Source organism: Periplaneta americana, chromosome 16 (genome assembly GCF_040183065.1).
Source record: "Periplaneta americana isolate PAMFEO1 chromosome 16, P.americana_PAMFEO1_priV1, whole genome shotgun sequence".
Lineage (NCBI taxonomy): Eukaryota > Metazoa > Arthropoda > Insecta > Blattodea > Blattidae > Periplaneta > Periplaneta americana.
Genome location: NC_091132.1, coordinates 172,723,180 through 172,739,977, shown reverse-complemented (window position 1 = coordinate 172,739,977; position 16,798 = coordinate 172,723,180). Strand labels below are relative to the sequence as shown.

Below are 16,798 nucleotides of genomic sequence, written 5' to 3'. Positions count from 1 at the left end.
ATTTAACGACGCTCGCAACTGCAGAGGTTATATTAGCGTCGCCGGTGTGCCGAAATTTTGTCCCGCAGGAGTTCTTTTACAAACCAGTAAATCTACTGACATGAGCCTGTCGCATTTAAGCACACTTAAATGCCATCGTCCTCGGGCGGGATCGAACCCGCAACCTCGTGCATAGAAGACTAGCGCTATACCAACTACGCTCCCGAGGGCGACTTGTGCCAAATGATCTAAAATGGAAATATAAACCTGAAAGTGATGAGTATAAAATATTAGTATGATAAATCTATATATTAATGAATATGTGATTAAAACTTACGCAGTTGATTTTAGCTACCGTATGTAAACTGGAAATGGAATTCTCTTCTGGGTGTGTAGTCGGCGATGTTATTTCGCGTGCACGAAGTGAGAGGCAGATGTTAGATGTTTGTGGCCTTTGGTTTTTATGTTAGTGTATGATTTCCAGTAGTCTGTTATGATGGTGCTTTTTTTGGACCCATTTTTATACGAGTATTATGTTAGTGTGTCTTCTGTTCTATCATCTATTGGAACTAAGAAACTTTTCCCAGTTGTTCTTTCTATGCCTCCTAAAATCCACTGTTCTTCCACGAAATGTCCGCTGTAATATTTTCGATTTCCAAATTTCGACTCATCAATTTCTCCAATTTTTCCTAGTCTTCCAATAGGTTCAGATTATTCTTCGTTGTAAGTATTAGAATACTTCTGTAGAAATTTGTCCAGTCCGTTATTGTGTGTTTCGAAAATCAATGTTCCCTGATTATATCTTATATTACTTTAGGTACATTATTACAGGGATTGTTAAATTATAAATTACTTTTCAAGAACCAGGATCCTAATCTAATAGATTTGTTAGTTCGGTAACTTTCCTCTTCTTTCGATATGTTGTGCTGCCAGCTAATTTCCTCATTACTCCTAATGCAATATTGTGGTTTTTTATTTTTATTTTATTGGGTTATTTTACGACGCTGTATCAACATCTAGGTTATTTAACGTCTGAATGATATGAAGGTGATAATGCCGGTGTAATGAGTCCGGGGTCCAGCGCCGAAAGTTACCCAGCATTTGCTCTTAATGGGTACAGGGAAAACCCCGGAAAAGCCTCATCCAAGTAACTTAACAGAACCAGGATTTTAACCCGGGCCCGCTAGTTGCACGGTCAGGTAGGCTAACAGATACTCCACAACGGTGGATGTTCCAGTGTTAACTACGATGTATCGCACGACTCCGCCATCTTATGTCACCCTACGACGTCAAAATATCCATCGTATCTTTAAAATGAAGTGGTATTAATTTCGGTAGTAGTTTGCAATTTATCAGTTACCTTGTCACTGGCCCCGAGGTACGTGGGTTCAAATCCGACGATCACCGACTTGCGAGAGATAAAATCACTAATTCCAAATAGACACAAAACTGGAAGTGATGTTTAAACGGACCTTCAAATTCGATATACAACGATGCTTAAATTGAAGCAATAAGTTACCAAGGAAACATAAATTATTAACATTCGCCCGACAAGCTTTCCTATTATCGGAACATGCAGTACCAACACCCAATATGGCTGCGGTATATAGAAAACGTTCGGCAAGTTTCAAATGCGTTACGGCCAATAAACTTATATGCATAAAACAACGTATTTAGACATACCTGCATGAAGCTATATGTTGTTCGTAATTTACCTCAATGGGGTACAAAAACTAATACTACATAAAATCTCTTTCTTCGTATTTATAATACACACCAACAACACACGACTCTTTCGAATAAACCGGTGCCGGATTTAGGAAGTCAGTTCAATCGTCACTCGCTAGAATGCACTGGATGCAATACAACCGTCGTCAAAGCAATGCCAACTTGCATAACAATATTTAGGTTTCACTCAACGAGCTAGAAAGAGAAAGTCTTCTCTTTCTAACTCGTTGGTTTCACTCCTTTGTTCTTATTAATCTATACTAATAATAAATCTGTAGCCGAAATTTTTCTGGTAATTTTCGATTTTCCAAAAATAATTGGTCCTAACATATATAATTAACCGCTCTGAAACCGAAAATCGTTTTTTTTTTTAATTTTTGTTTGTATGTCTGTCTGTCTCCATGTTTGTTACCTTTTCACGCGATAATGCCTGAACCGATTTATATGAAAATTGGAATATAAATTAAGTTCGTTGTAACTTAGAATTTAGGCTACATGGAATTCAAAATATTTTACTTAAAAGAGGGGTTATAAGGGGCTTGAATTAAATAAATTGAAATATCTCCTTTATTATTAATTTTCATGAAAAATATTACATACAAAAGTTTCTTTAAAAATAATTTCCGGTAAGTTTCATTCCATGCAACATTTTGATAGGGCTGATATTTAATGAGATAAATGAGTTTCAAAATTACAATAACAACACCATCTAAGACGGTGTAATGAAATAAAAAACAAAAGACTTCGTCTATAAGGGCTTTTGGACAACAACAATCGAAAGCTATGAAACATAGCCTACAGAGAATGTTTCTTTGTTTGTATGAAGTACTATCTGAAGCTAAATTAACCGATTTGTATAATTAGTTATTATTTCACCGATGGAAAGTGTAGTTTCTCTAGATGGACATAATGCTATAATGTTATTACAGTAACTTCTGAGTGAATCGAGGACAGGTAAGATTAAAATAGCTTCTTATGCACAGAAAACTTGATAGGCTATTCTGTACATTCGTTTCCTATATTTCCTAAAATAATTTTTATGACCAAATGAGTGGTCTCTGGATCACAGTTTACATTGAGCTCAACGGCGGAATATGTAGTGGAAGTGTTGCAGTAACAAACAGCAGTCCAGCGGGGGGGGGGGGGGGGAAGGTGGACATCAGGATGATGATTTAGTATTACAATAAAGACCGCTACACCATACTTTCAGATTATGGAAATAATAATAATAATAATAATAATAATAATAATAGGCTGATGCTGTACCGGGTTAGCCAGCTGATCCGGGGTTGCACTAGAGCGTAGGTTCGATTTCCGTTTCGGCTCATTATCTGGTTGGGTGTTATTCCGAGATTTCCCCAATCGTAAGGCGAACGTCAGGTAGCCTAACCTATGGCGAATCATCGGCCTCTTCTGGCCAAATACCATTTCGCTATCACCAATTCCATCGATGCTAAAGTCCACACCTGTGGAGTAACAGTCAGCGCGTCTGGCCGTGAATCCAGATGGCCCGGGTTCGAATCCCGGTGGGGGCAAGTTACCTGGTTGAGGTTTTTTCCGGGGCTTTCCCTCAACCCAATACGAGCAAATGCTGGGTAACTTTCGGTGCTGGACCCCGGACTCATTTCACCGGCATTATCACCTTCATTTCATTCAGATGCTAAATAACCTAGATATTGATACAGCGTCGTAAAATAACCCGATAAAATAAAAATCGATGCTAAATAACCTAGTAGTTGATACAGCCTTAAGAAAGGAAGTATTCACTGTACGAGTGGAATGTCCGGAATATCCTGACGAGTACCGTTAAAACGCTTTCTTAAGGAGTTACGTACAATATTTTGTTTCAAACTATATAATTTTTGTTTTATTTGTTAATTGCTGTATGTTTGAGATGCAGACAATATGCTCATTACAAGGCACATAGTTATCGTCATTGAACAAATAGATGACGGGCAGGAGAGATTTGTTATCAATAACTTGGTCCCATCCAAGAAAGAATACCAAAGTTCTAGGCCTAGATCACTATAACGTAAAGTTCCATTTTTCGTACTGGTAGGAAAAGAAGTATAGGACAATTTTCAGAACACGGATTCCTTCCTTTCCCTCTTACTTCAAAATTCCAACCTTGTGCACACAAAATAAATTATTAGCATTGAAAAGTGCCTACTACTACTACTACTACTACTACTACTACTACTACTACTACTACTACTAAGTAGTAGTAATAATAATAATAATAATAATAATAATAATAATAATAGGAAGAGGAAGAAGCAGAAACAGAATACGCTATACACAAAAGCAGATTATTTATTACATTCTAATCTGTAACTGTACGCATCATCTTTTAGCATAGGCTGCTCTCCATAAGAAATATAAAACCACAATGATTCACGGCATAATTGATCCCGGTATATACCGTATCGTTTGATTACAACGTAGTGGATGTAGGAAGGCAGTCACTGATGTATAACAATAATCCAACACACGCTATTGAACTTTCTAACAGAGCCGTAGAAGTTCTGCAAACACAAATGAATTAGGCTACAATTTCAGCTATGATGGATGTGTTCAAGACAGAACCAGAGTTCGATCCGTTGGCCGTACAAACAAATGAGGACTCAGACAAAGAAGATAAATCTGTATTGGAGGTAGGCCTACACGAGAAGACTAATTTCACGTAACTCAACTAGTACAGAGGTAGTTTTGTTCGTACTGCGCTTACATCATGCACACACACATAAACACACACGCACCACGCAGACACACACACACACACACACTTTATAACTTCAATGATTTTCATTTGGAAATCACAGAAACCACCTCAGCTCTAGTTTCGCCATGTCTTCTAATCTTAACGTTTATTTTCAATAGTAACGCAAGTTACCCTTTAGAACTGAACATGTATCTAGTACCGTTATAATGCACTTGCCACTCTAATGATGTATAACAAAATTTAAACTGTATATCATCTGCAGGATGAGAATTTTATGAACGTGTACGTCCCTGGGATAAAGACAGAGAGTGTGGACCCCAGCGATGATCCGTTATCGGAGGTGAAATGTGAAGAAACTTCAGTGAAGTCTGAAATTCAGGTGAGTGGAGAACATAAACCTGAGTTATCCACAGCACCAGTAATAGCAGTAGTAGTAATATACGGTGCGTCAGTAGCTACAGCTGTTTTAATTATTATATTCAATGTTCATTTTTAAAGGTATTATTATTGTTATTATTATTATTATTATTTACTATTCATTTCGTTTTCAGAACAAAAGTATTTATACCGACGTCACAACGTTCGTGCAATATTTGGAAGGAATATATGTTTCTTATTGTGATTGAGAGTGAAAGATTTTTGCTAATAATAAGTAATACATTTTGATAATAGTGCATTATTATATACTGTATAATTATTAATTACCTCTCTTCAGCACTGATTGGTTGTTTATATATGTACACTTTTTGGATTTTAGGTTCTATTAGCATCAAGATGTAATTGAACATTGAGCGAGACATTCTTAAATATTCGTAAAATCAATCTGGAAATGCCTTAAGCTGCTGATATAATTTATAGAATTCACCAAGTTTTGTGCGTTCCTTATTGGCTGGATGCACGCTGCATTTTCTCCTTGTGTTGGAAACTAATCACCATTCATTGCACTACTCATACATAAATCACTATCACTGTCAGAATCTGGAAACATTTTTAAAGTACTAATAGGTACGATCAATAAATTAATTAGTATTCATCACGTTGTGTTCATGGAGAATCTGAGACCTGTTACTCATTGGCCGCATAATGGCGAGGTGAACTGCTTCGGAGCGCTACTTGGAGAGGCGAGATAACAACTCCAACATGTTTTTACACTAAGACACATATTTCCTTAAACACTGATCACATTCAAAACAACACACAACTTTGTACTTGCCTGAGCTGTTAATGCATAACCTTATTAGGGATCGAACCCGGGCTCTCAGGATGTAGTAAAATGGGCAAAGACGCCCCAGTGCCATAGACGCCCCACCTCTAAATGCTTCCAACTGATGACTCAGGATGGCAGCACATGCTACTCTAGTGAAAGCACAGTACTTTGTGAGTCAGTTCAAGTGGTGGTCGCATAGTTTCTTTCTCTTACAGCGTTGTGGCATTGTTTGCAAGGTAAGCACACATTTTATTTATTCAAAATGTTTTCTAGACGTGATTTTTGACGATAAACTGATCGGAAATTAAGAACAGTGTGTGATTGCTAACTAGCATACTGGAAGAACACTATTTTGTGCATTGTGTCTTTGTGTTAGAATCTCACATCGTACACGCGGGAGTCACGTGATCGCCCGAGGCATCTTTGCACCACACGATCAGGGAAGATGCCCCACCACTGAGTGGGCAATGATGCCCCACTGGTTTTTGACATGAATTCCATTCAATTATATTTTTAAAATGTTAAGAATGATATTATCTCACATAATATTCGCAAGTTATTAATTTGCAGACATAAAAATGTAATAAAACACTTGAATAGAATTACACGGCATGTATTTAGGACCTTTGAAAATGATTGCAATACAAGAAAGAAATTAAAAATATGTTTAATTAATAATAATAATAAAATAATAATAATGATAATAATAATACTTACTTACTTACATACTGGCTTTTAAGGAACCCGGAAGTTCATTGCCGCCCTCACATAAGCCCGCCATCGGTCCCTATCCGGAGCAAGATTAATCCAGTCTCTATCATCATATCTCACCTCCCTCAAATCCATTTTAATATTATCCTCCCATCTACGTCTCGGCCTTCCCAAAGGTCTTTTTCCCTCCGGCCTCCCAACTAACACTCTATATGCATTTCTGGATTCGCCCATACGTGCTACATGCCCTGCCCATCTCAAACGTCTGGATTTAATGTTCCTAATTATGTCAGGTGAAGAATACAATGCGTGCAGTTCTGTGTTGTGTAACTTTCTCCATTCTCCTGTAACTTCATCCCGCTTAGCCCCAAATATTTTCCTAAGCACCTTATTCTCAAACACCCTTAACCTATGTTCCTCTCTCAAAGTGGGAGTCCAAGTTTCACAACCATAAAGAACAACCGGCAATATAACTGTTTTATAAATTCTAACTTTCAGATTTTTTGACAACAGACTGGATGATAAAAGCTTCTCAACCGAATAATAACAGGCATTTCCCATAGTTATTCAGTGTTTAATTTCCTCCCGAGTATCATTTATATTTGTTACTGTTGCTCCAAGACATTTGAACTTCTCCACCTCTTCAAAAGATAAATTTCCAATTTTTATACTTCCATTTCGTACAATATTCTGGTCACGAGACATAATCATATACTTTGTCTTTTCGGGATTTACTTCCAAACCTATCTCTTTATTTGCTTCCAGTAAAATTCCCGTGTTTTCCCTAATTGTTTGTGGATTTTCTAACATATTCACGTCATCCGCATAGACAAGCAGCTGATGTAACCCGTTCAATTCCAAGCCCTCTCTGTTCTCCTGGACTTTCCTAATGGCATATTCTAGAGCGAAGTTAAAAAGTGAAGGTGATAGTGCATCTCCCTGCTTTAGCCCACAGTGAATTGGAAACGCATCTGACAGAAACTGAATAATAATAATAATAATAATAATAATAATAATAATAATAATAATAACATATGTTCATTATATTGCTTTCAGATGGGAAAATATATATTAAAAAAGTCAATTCTGATCGAGAGAGGTGGAGTGAAGAATCTCTAATTATGGCTATAGCTGCAGTACGAGATGAGAAAATTGGAGTTCATGAAGCAAGTAGACAATATGGCATACTGTCACGGACTCTTCGTAGAAGAATTATGAAAAATTCAACGAAGAAACTGGGACTTGGGCCGTATGGCATTTTAGGTAACGAAAATAAAATTCGTGTCGTTAATCATATTAAGAGACTTGAAGGTTGTGGATTTGCACCCACTAGCCGTGATGTGAGAATCCTGGCATATTCATTTAGTGAGAAGCTAGGCCTGCATGGCAAATTCACCAAAGGGAGGGCAGGATATGACTGGTTTAGATCTTTCAAGCTGCGACATCCTGATCCTAGTATCAGACAGTCAGAGGGACTCTCCATTGCACGAGCGGAAGGTCTTAATAGGGATGTTATACATCAGTATTTCAACTTATTAAAATCGACCGTGCTTGAACATAATTTGGCTAATAAACCTGGCAATATATTTAATGTAGACGAGTCAGGTCTTCAGGTGATCAACAACGTAGGCAAAGTAGTAGCCACGAAAGGTTCCAAAGAGGTCTGTAGATTAACAAGTGGAGAAAAAGGGGACACAATAACATTGATAGCCTGTTGCAATGCGGAGGGAAATTTTCTGCACCGGTTTGTATTTTCAAAGGAGTAAACAAGAAATCAGAATTTGAAGATGGAATGCCTGCAGATTCCAAGGTAATTATGAACAAAGAATCTGCTTATTTCCATAACAGTATATGTATGGCCTGGCTGAGAGACCACTTTATCCCTTGAAAAGCTCCGGGCAAAGTACTTTTGATACTAGACGGTCATGCTTCCCACTGCAATCAGTACGAAATGTTGGAATTCGCAAGAGACAATGACATCCTACTGTTGTGCCTTCCCCCGCATTCCACCAAATATCTGCAACCTCTTGATAGAACTTTTTTCAAGTCGCTGAAGGGATTTTACAATGAAGAATGTAATTCCTGGTTTATGGCTAATCAGGGCCGTAAAATCACCTGCTTGCAATTTGGTACACTGCTGGGAAAGGCATGGGGCAAGCTGGAACAAATTCCAATGCAATTAATGGAATATACCCTGTCAATGACAATAGCATTCCAGATTATGCGTTTGCAGTATCGGACAACAGCTCCTGTGTACCAGAATCTTCAGCAGCTTCAAGTCGATCGCATGAAACTCAGCAGAAACCTCAGTCTTCCTTGCCAAATTCAGATATCATTTCACAGCCTTCCTGTTCAAATGCATATTCATCTGTCAATCCTTCATCACCCACTGAAGAAACGCCAACTAAGATCCTCATGGAACTCTCCCCTCCACCGATGATTGCAAAAACAAAACTGTTAAGAGCTAAAAGGAACATCCATGGGCAGATTTTGACAAGTGCTGACAATATAAAGGCTAGGCAAGACATTACCGTGAAAAATAAACAGTTACCAAAGCCCAAGAAGGTTCCAAAAAGATCAACTGAAATTGTACTTTCCAGTGATTCAGAGGACTCGGGCAGCCAAGTTGGTGGTGTTTCTGATGACAATGATGACACCCGCAAGGAGTGTAAGGACTATTATTATCTTACCAAAGAAGAATGTGACTGGCTACAGTGTTCTGCATGCAAAAAGTGGCTGCATGAAAATTGCACAATTTTTGGGACATTTTGCATTGACTGTGGCAGAAAACAATCGAATAAAAAGGTGTTGAAACGTGCGAAAAACGTGAAAATGTAGAAAAAATCAATGTACATTACATTAAGAAAATTATATCCATTGTGGCTTTTTATATTTCCTGTGTTCTCTAGATTTAGAACTTTTGTTTGAATCCATTTACTAATGGGGCATCTTTCACCAACCACGTGCCACAGATGCCCCTCTGCATTGTATTATTGTTTTGTTTATAATAAATTATCATGATATCAATTAACAAAAACAATCCTATTTACGTATAGAATGAATGTCACACGAAATATTACATTCATTATTACATGTTATATATGCCGTTAATTAGTAAAATTTTGAGTGTAATAAAGAGTATGGCATCTTTGCCCATTTTACCCTAACTTGAGTGTGGTACCATTTGCGTCACTGTGGATGACAAAGAAAACACGAAAAGAAATTGAGTGTATGGTAGGTAATATGCTTCAGGAGGGAACAAGAACTTAGTCTCTTTAGAAAGGCTAGTCTTGTCTCAGAAACTTTAACACGGAAGCAAGTGGTATAATCGAACATGTTTGAGTTTTGTCTGTACTTCTCTTTTTCAGGAAGACTGGGGCAAAACCAACACACAGAAAGGAGAGCTGAAAATGGAAGACAGACTGGACGATAATGAGAGGAGGTGAGTGTAGTTTGCCGATCTACACTTTGTCCCTGTCCTCACGAGTTCATGGTAACAGGCTACGGGGTTAACATGCCTGGCCGTGAAAGTAGCGGACCCGGGTTCAAATTTTGGTTGAGGTATTTTCCGGGGTTTTCGTTCCACACATTACAAGCAGATCTTGGGTAACTTTCGACGCTAGACCCAGGACCCATTTTGCCGAACATTGAAATCTTTGAAATCCAAGTTAGAAATTTATCTTATGACGAGCTGCCAAACTAACTTCCTATTATGACAAGTGTTGTATTGCATGTTTCCACGTATTCACATTTTTTTATGTTCTAGTGATATTCAACTTATTTTATGTTTTTGTTTTCATATTTTCCGATAATGGTATATCTATAATGTGATAACATGAGCTATATATAATCATAATTTTCCTTACTGTGTGTACTTAAAAATATTGTATTCATTGTATGCTTTGTACTGCACTATTTTATTACTACTATTATTATTATTATTACTATTATTATTACTATTCTTATTTTTTATCATTATTATTATTATTATTATTATTATTATTATTATTATTATTATCAATAATTGTCTTAATTTTTTATACTTTGTATGTCTCATTTATTTTGATCTGCTGTTCACAGTTCATTATGCTTTTTCCTTCCTTTCTGTATGTTATATATTATGTCTGATTTCTACTTACTTGTTGTTTACGTTTTATTATCTTATTCAGCTTTGTGTGTAAAATTGTAGTATACTTTGTAAATTTGTAGTGTTTTTTGTAACGCAGTTTTACTCCTGGTTGAGTGTTAGAGAAGGCCGTACGGCCTTAACTCTGCCAGGTTAAATAAATCATTATTATTATTATTATTATTATTATTATCAAGAATTGTCTTATTTTTTTATACTTTGTATGTCTCATTTGTTTTGAGCAGCTGTTGACATATTATTATGCTTTTTCCTTTCTTTCTGTATGTTATGTATTATGTCTGATTTGTACTTACTTGTTTACATTTTATTATTATTATCTTATTCAGTTTTGTGTGTAAAATTGTAGTGTACTTTGTAAATTTGTAGTGTTTTCTGTAACAGAGTTTTACTCCTGGTTGAGTATTAGATAAGGCCGTATGGCCTTAACTCTGCCAGGTTAAATAAATCATTATTATTATTTATATATATTATATATATTATTTTAATGTACCGAAGTACATATGACATTGCCATGCAGATATTCTGCGTCATCATACGATGTAAGAGTAATGGAACGGAGAAAAATTCTCTCCGGCGCCGGGATTTGAACCCGGGTTTTCAGCTCTACGTGCTGATGTTTTATCCACTAAGCCACACCTGATACCACCCCGGCGTCGGACAGAATCGTCTCAGATTAAGTTCCAACTCTTGGGTTCCCTCTAGTGGCCGCCCTCTGCACTACATCCTAGATGTCTATGAACGTAGGACTGAAGTCCACACATGTGCGGAGGTGCACTCGTTATGAGTGACTAGTTGGCCGGGATCCGACGGAATAAGTGCCGTCTTATATCACGAAGTGATTTACGCATATCATATATATTATTTTAATGCACCGAAATACATATGATATTTCCATGCATGTATTCTGCGTCATCATACGATGTAAGACTGATGGGACAGAGAAAAATTCTCACTTTTACATCGTATTATTATTATTATTATTATTATTATTATTATTATTATTATTATTATCATCACCTTCATATCATTCAGATGCTAGACAACCACAGCAGTTGATAAAGCGTCGTAAAATAACCCACTAAAAATAACAGGCTATGGGTCACTAAAGTTAAGAAAGGCTATTTTATAGCCCAAGTACCCCAACCAAGCCTACTTAAAAAGAGATTGGGATGAAGTCTTGGTTATTATGGGTTGCTGATGCTAATATTAGAAGTTCCTGGGGCTCCAAGCCCCGAGTCTTACCAGGTATCAGTCTGATGATAAATCCTGGTTCTGTTCAAGCTTTGACTGGATGACACCTGTCAGTATTGAATTCATGAATCATACAGCCTAACAGTTGGACAATTAAGGTGGGTGCTCTTGTTATGGCCGTGTTCCTTATATGGGCACCCCCCCCCATTGTGAGTTAGTTAACCAAAAAATCCGCTAAATTGCAGCAGCATCCAGTGAAAGGACATCCTGGTATGTCACTTGATCGTTTTCCATCCAGTCAGGTTGAGCAATATGGCGTCAGTTGCCTGTTTTGCGGTTTTCATGTGACGACTTATTTTTCTCTGGCAAGTCTCCTTTGTTTTATGCATGTTTTTCAAAGACTTGTTTCATGAAAACCATCGTACTCCATTCAGTTTTTAATGTTCTGTTGATTGGTGTTGTCGTTGATGGCGTATTTTTTACGAGTTGTTCGTAATCAAACGGTTTTCGTGAAAGCTTACCTGCTCCTGATATGGCCACATCAAATGCACTATGGCCATATGAAGTTCATTTCACTTTTATTTTTTCACCTGGCAATTTTACATGCCTTATAGCTGGGATTACGCAAAAATTTTGTATTTTAAGAAATACAACTTATTTTTTATGGTAAACCTGTTTTGACTACGCTTTTGAATTATAAAAAAGGTTATTAAGTGTCATGTTATTCATTTTACACCAAAATTATTTAATTTTAGCACAACTGCGCTATCAAACTGAAAACAATCACAATTTGTAGAACATGGAGCAAGGGTGGCCATATCATGTGCACATGTTCCTGAAATGGCCACTACGTAGACTTTTGGACAATTAAAGCTATTTTTATGGGAAAAGAAAATTGTTTTAAGAAAGTCCATTAGACTGAGAACGAGTAGAGTAACAAAAAAGTGGTTTACATTTTTTTGTTCAAAATGGTGGCTAGAAAAATTCTCAAACCTTAGCATGGCCATATCAGGGACACCTACCTTATTATTATATGACACCAAATGGCGAAAATTATCCAAAGTTCAAGAAACTGTACCAGGTACGTCCCTCAAAAGGAAATCCAAGCATCAGGTTTCCCATTGCTTAAGGGTATATGTACATGAACGACCACAAATATCAGAAACTGCAGGCTCTAAAGTTCTGAAAATTTATAAGAAAATTAACTCACTATTGGAAAAGAATTACAAGGTACCACAACATGAGTTATTCCAACTTACATATCTGATAAAATTATAAAAAAGGTTACTAATAATATTTTTCAAACCAGTTTTATCAAAATATAAAAAAAAAAAATCCTGCAGTTACATCGTTTGGTAACCATAACATTGTTATGATCTCTCTGACAACTTTAATATTTTTCCTGCATGTAATAAACAGTTATTTCTGAAAATTAGAGTAGTCTCAGAGTTGTTTATTTTAATACAATTATTTTTTATTTATCCTATATAAAATATATTAAAATTTACATAATATTTTGTGACCTAATTTTTCTATTTTCAAAGAAATGGGCATTATTATAGTCTACCTTTTGCATAAATGAATGCTAAATCAGAGTAGAAATTTTCAGAATTCTATCTCTAATGGTTGTGCAGTTATGAAATAATGTGTGAAAATTTTCAACTTTTGCAAAATTTAATTTAAAGTTAAAGGTGAATTCTAAAAAATATTATTAATAATCTTTTTTATACTTTTATCAGATATTTAAGTCCTAATAAGTCTTGTTGCGGTACCTTGTAATTTTTGTCCAATTATAAGTTCATTTCCCTATAAACTTTTAGAAATTTAGGGCCTGCACTTTCAGATAATATTTGTGGTCGTTCACATATATATACCCTTAACAGAGGCCTATAAAGTACACTTTTCAATAGAAGGATGACGGTTGTTTAACGTGATGAAGCAGTCAGTTTAATGTAACATTCCCTGTGTGATTTTTATATAGCCCTACTCCTGCAGTACTTTGTTGTAGTGTTGCAGGTACTCATAGCAGGGGGCTTTGGACTCAAAACACATCGCACTGCCACAACCGGGCCCAAAATGATCGTGTTACCAGTCAACAAATGCAGGAGTTAAGCGTTTCCTCAGAAAAACCTTCTTATGACAATATTCGCTGTGAAATACTGAAGGAATTGCTTCTAAGAAAGGATGAAAAGGACAGAATTCCGACAACAGAAACCAACGACAGTTCAGTGAACTGTACAAATTCTTCTAGATCTTTCGAAACTCTGCAGAGAGACTTGGTGTGTCATACACATGAAAAATCATTCGTACAAAAAGCCGCGGAAAAAAAGGGATTTAAATGTGATATTTGTGGCCAAATTCTTTCACGCTCATATTCCCTGAAACGACATCTTCGCCAACACACAGGCGAAAAACCATTCACATGCGACGTGTGTTGTAAAAGTTTCTCAGATCCTTCACACTTCAAAATACATCAGCGACAGCACACGGGCGAAAAGCCGTTCAAGTGCCATGTGTGTGGTAGATGTTTCTCAAATTCCAGGCATCGGACAATGCATGTACGCCGGCACACGGGAGACAAGCGCTACAAGTGTGATGTTTGTGGTGAAAGATTTCTGCGTTCAGTATCCCTGAAAAGACATTTAAGCCAGCACACAGGCCAAAAACCATTCAAATGCGTCACTTGTGGTAAATGTTTCTCAGATTCTCGGTACCTTACAATACACATACGCCTGCACACAGGCGAAAAACCGTTCAAATGCCATCTCTGCGATAAAAGTTTCGTGGGATCTGCGTACCTTAAAGTACATATACGCCAGCACACAGGAGAAAAGCCGTTCAAATGCCATGTCTGTGGTAAAAGTTTCGCAAATACCACGCATCGCACGACTCATGTACGCCAGCACACAGGAGACAAACGCTACATATGTGAGATTTGTGGTCACAGGTTTTTTCAGTCAGGGACTATGAAGAGACATCTACGCAAGCACACGGGCGAGAAACCATTCAAATGCGATATTTGCGGCAATAGCTTCTCAGAATTGGGATATCTCAAAAGACATCCATGTCATCACTCTGTTGAGAGCACATTGACTACCGCTTCTCAGTGATTATAGCTGAAGGTAATATTGACCCTACTGCAGACAGTGCAGCGGCATATTAAGAAATGTTGGAATAATATACTGATTCAGGCTGATTCACGACGATTTACCGCCACTCACGTAGCTTATTTGTGAGGAAAAAATGTGATATAAACATACTATGTCCTAATCTCAATATTTTCAGAGTGACACTAATTTGAAGTTGCTAGTTAAATACCTTTTTCTTCAGTTTTAAGGGTAAAGGAATATTACAAATAAAGGAGGAACTATTCAGAAGTATCATTTCTTTGTTCGGCTAGTGTTCTGAAACTAAAAATGTATTGTTAATTACTTTGTACAGATTTTGTTTTCGACTTTTTAACTGAAATTACAGTATTCTTACACATTTATCACAAAAATTGTTACGAATCATACGACCTTAGAAACGTGATTGTTCACAGCTTAATTATGCATCCTACTGTACTGTCTTTAAGAATTTACAAGAGTAGCGTGACTTGTAATAATTGTACTGATAGATACGTAAGAAAATGTAATTTTGTAGTTAAAAATCGAATACATAATATACATAATATAAAATAGATATAGAAACAAGCAATAATGCCGCAAAACAAGGAAAGGGCTATTATTTTTATTTATTTATCTAAACGATAACAGCTCCCTGTATTAACAGGCTGCCACAGAGACAGAGCATATTGAGCAATAGGCAGTTGGAAGTATAAATAACATACATATGTTAAAGTTGAAGGGAGTCTTACAACAACGACAAGAAATGACTGAATAAATAAGTAGCTACTAATTAATTAGTTGAAGATCATTGTTGACCGTAGAGATGGTTGTGGAGTATAAATATTGATCCTCTCAGAGCTGCAAGAACGATGTCATCAATTGCCTTCCTCTGTAGGCCGAAACGTTGCCAGGTCTGGAAGAAGAAACCGGGAATAGTTCCGCGCGCTCCAACCATAAGGCCTATTACTTCAATTGTATTTTCTCCTACCAGGTTTATCGTGGTGTATTCATATTCATATGTTCTCTATATAACCCGTGCAAGACCAGTGTTAATCCTTAAATTGGAAAAACTTCATTTCTCGCATTAGATTATTAAACCGTATCCGACTGTAAATGAAACAACTATCGCAATGTTCTTGTTTTATATGTTGTACAATATTATAGTATTGTGTAATTTTGGATATTTAATTTTCCTACGAGTTTTTCTTTATTGTTCTATTAAAATTATAGTATATATTAAAATGTTGTATCCTATAGGATACTTTACGAATTTAAGGGTTAAGCTATGGTAGCGAAACCTGGACAATAAGAAGGGATGAAAGCAGACTAATAGTTAATGAGATGCGATTTATGCTACATAGAGCGGGATATACAAGATGAGACCATAAACGAAATGAGAACGTAATAGAAGAACTGGGACTAAAGCCAATTCTCCACAATATACAAAATTACCAGGCCAACTAGATGGACCATCTGCAGCGGATATCATCGCAAAGAATCTCAAGAGCCATGCTTCCTTATGTATGTATGTATGTATTTATTTACACTGCAAATGGGCAAGCACCCGTTGGCAATGGTATACACAATATAAACAATACACAATAAAATGATAAGCAATACACAATAAAATTTACACAATACAATTTTACAATACATATACAATTTTATACACAATACAATAAGAATACACAATACAATTTAACATAATAATAATAAAACATAAATAAAATACCTAATTTTACAATACAACCTACATAATTATGTATAGGTCCTACATAAGTGTCAATAGTCTTTCACTTTACTCTCATCTCACTCCCTGTAGTGGCACTATGACGCATTTCACTGACACTTTAGCACACATTTCACTGACACTATAGGACACATTTCATTGACGCTATAAATTATCACTGATCCGAACTGTTCACTGCACTGTAAAACCATAACTTCGCTGACTCACCCCGCTTCACTGATACAACAGTTCAAATAAGTCAAATAATTACACCTTA

At 36.5% G+C, this 16,798-nt stretch overlaps 2 protein-coding genes across 4 annotated transcripts in view; one reads left to right on the top strand and one right to left on the bottom strand.

The window, feature by feature from the left end:
- LOC138691942 (zinc finger protein 239-like) overlaps positions 1-16,798 on the bottom strand; it is a 196,293-nt gene that overhangs the window by 128,666 nt on the left and 50,829 nt on the right. The window lies entirely within an intron of this gene.
- LOC138691934 (zinc finger protein ZFP2-like) lies at positions 4,158-15,062 on the top strand. 3 transcript variants are annotated; one of them, XM_069814588.1, is made up of 4 exons: positions 4,158-4,361; positions 4,692-4,808; positions 9,716-9,789; positions 13,694-15,062. In XM_069814588.1, exons 1-4 carry the CDS (start codon positions 4,269-4,271, stop codon positions 14,793-14,795), a joined length of 1,386 nt encoding a protein of 461 aa, XP_069670689.1. In that variant the 5' UTR covers positions 4,158-4,268; the 3' UTR covers positions 14,796-15,062. The 3 variants fall into 3 exon arrangements, with proteins under 3 accessions (XP_069670689.1, XP_069670691.1, XP_069670690.1); XM_069814590.1 differs by having other exon boundaries at positions 13,702-13,802; XM_069814589.1 differs by lacking the exon at positions 4,158-4,361 and adding an exon at positions 7,404-7,610 and having other exon boundaries at positions 4,687-4,808.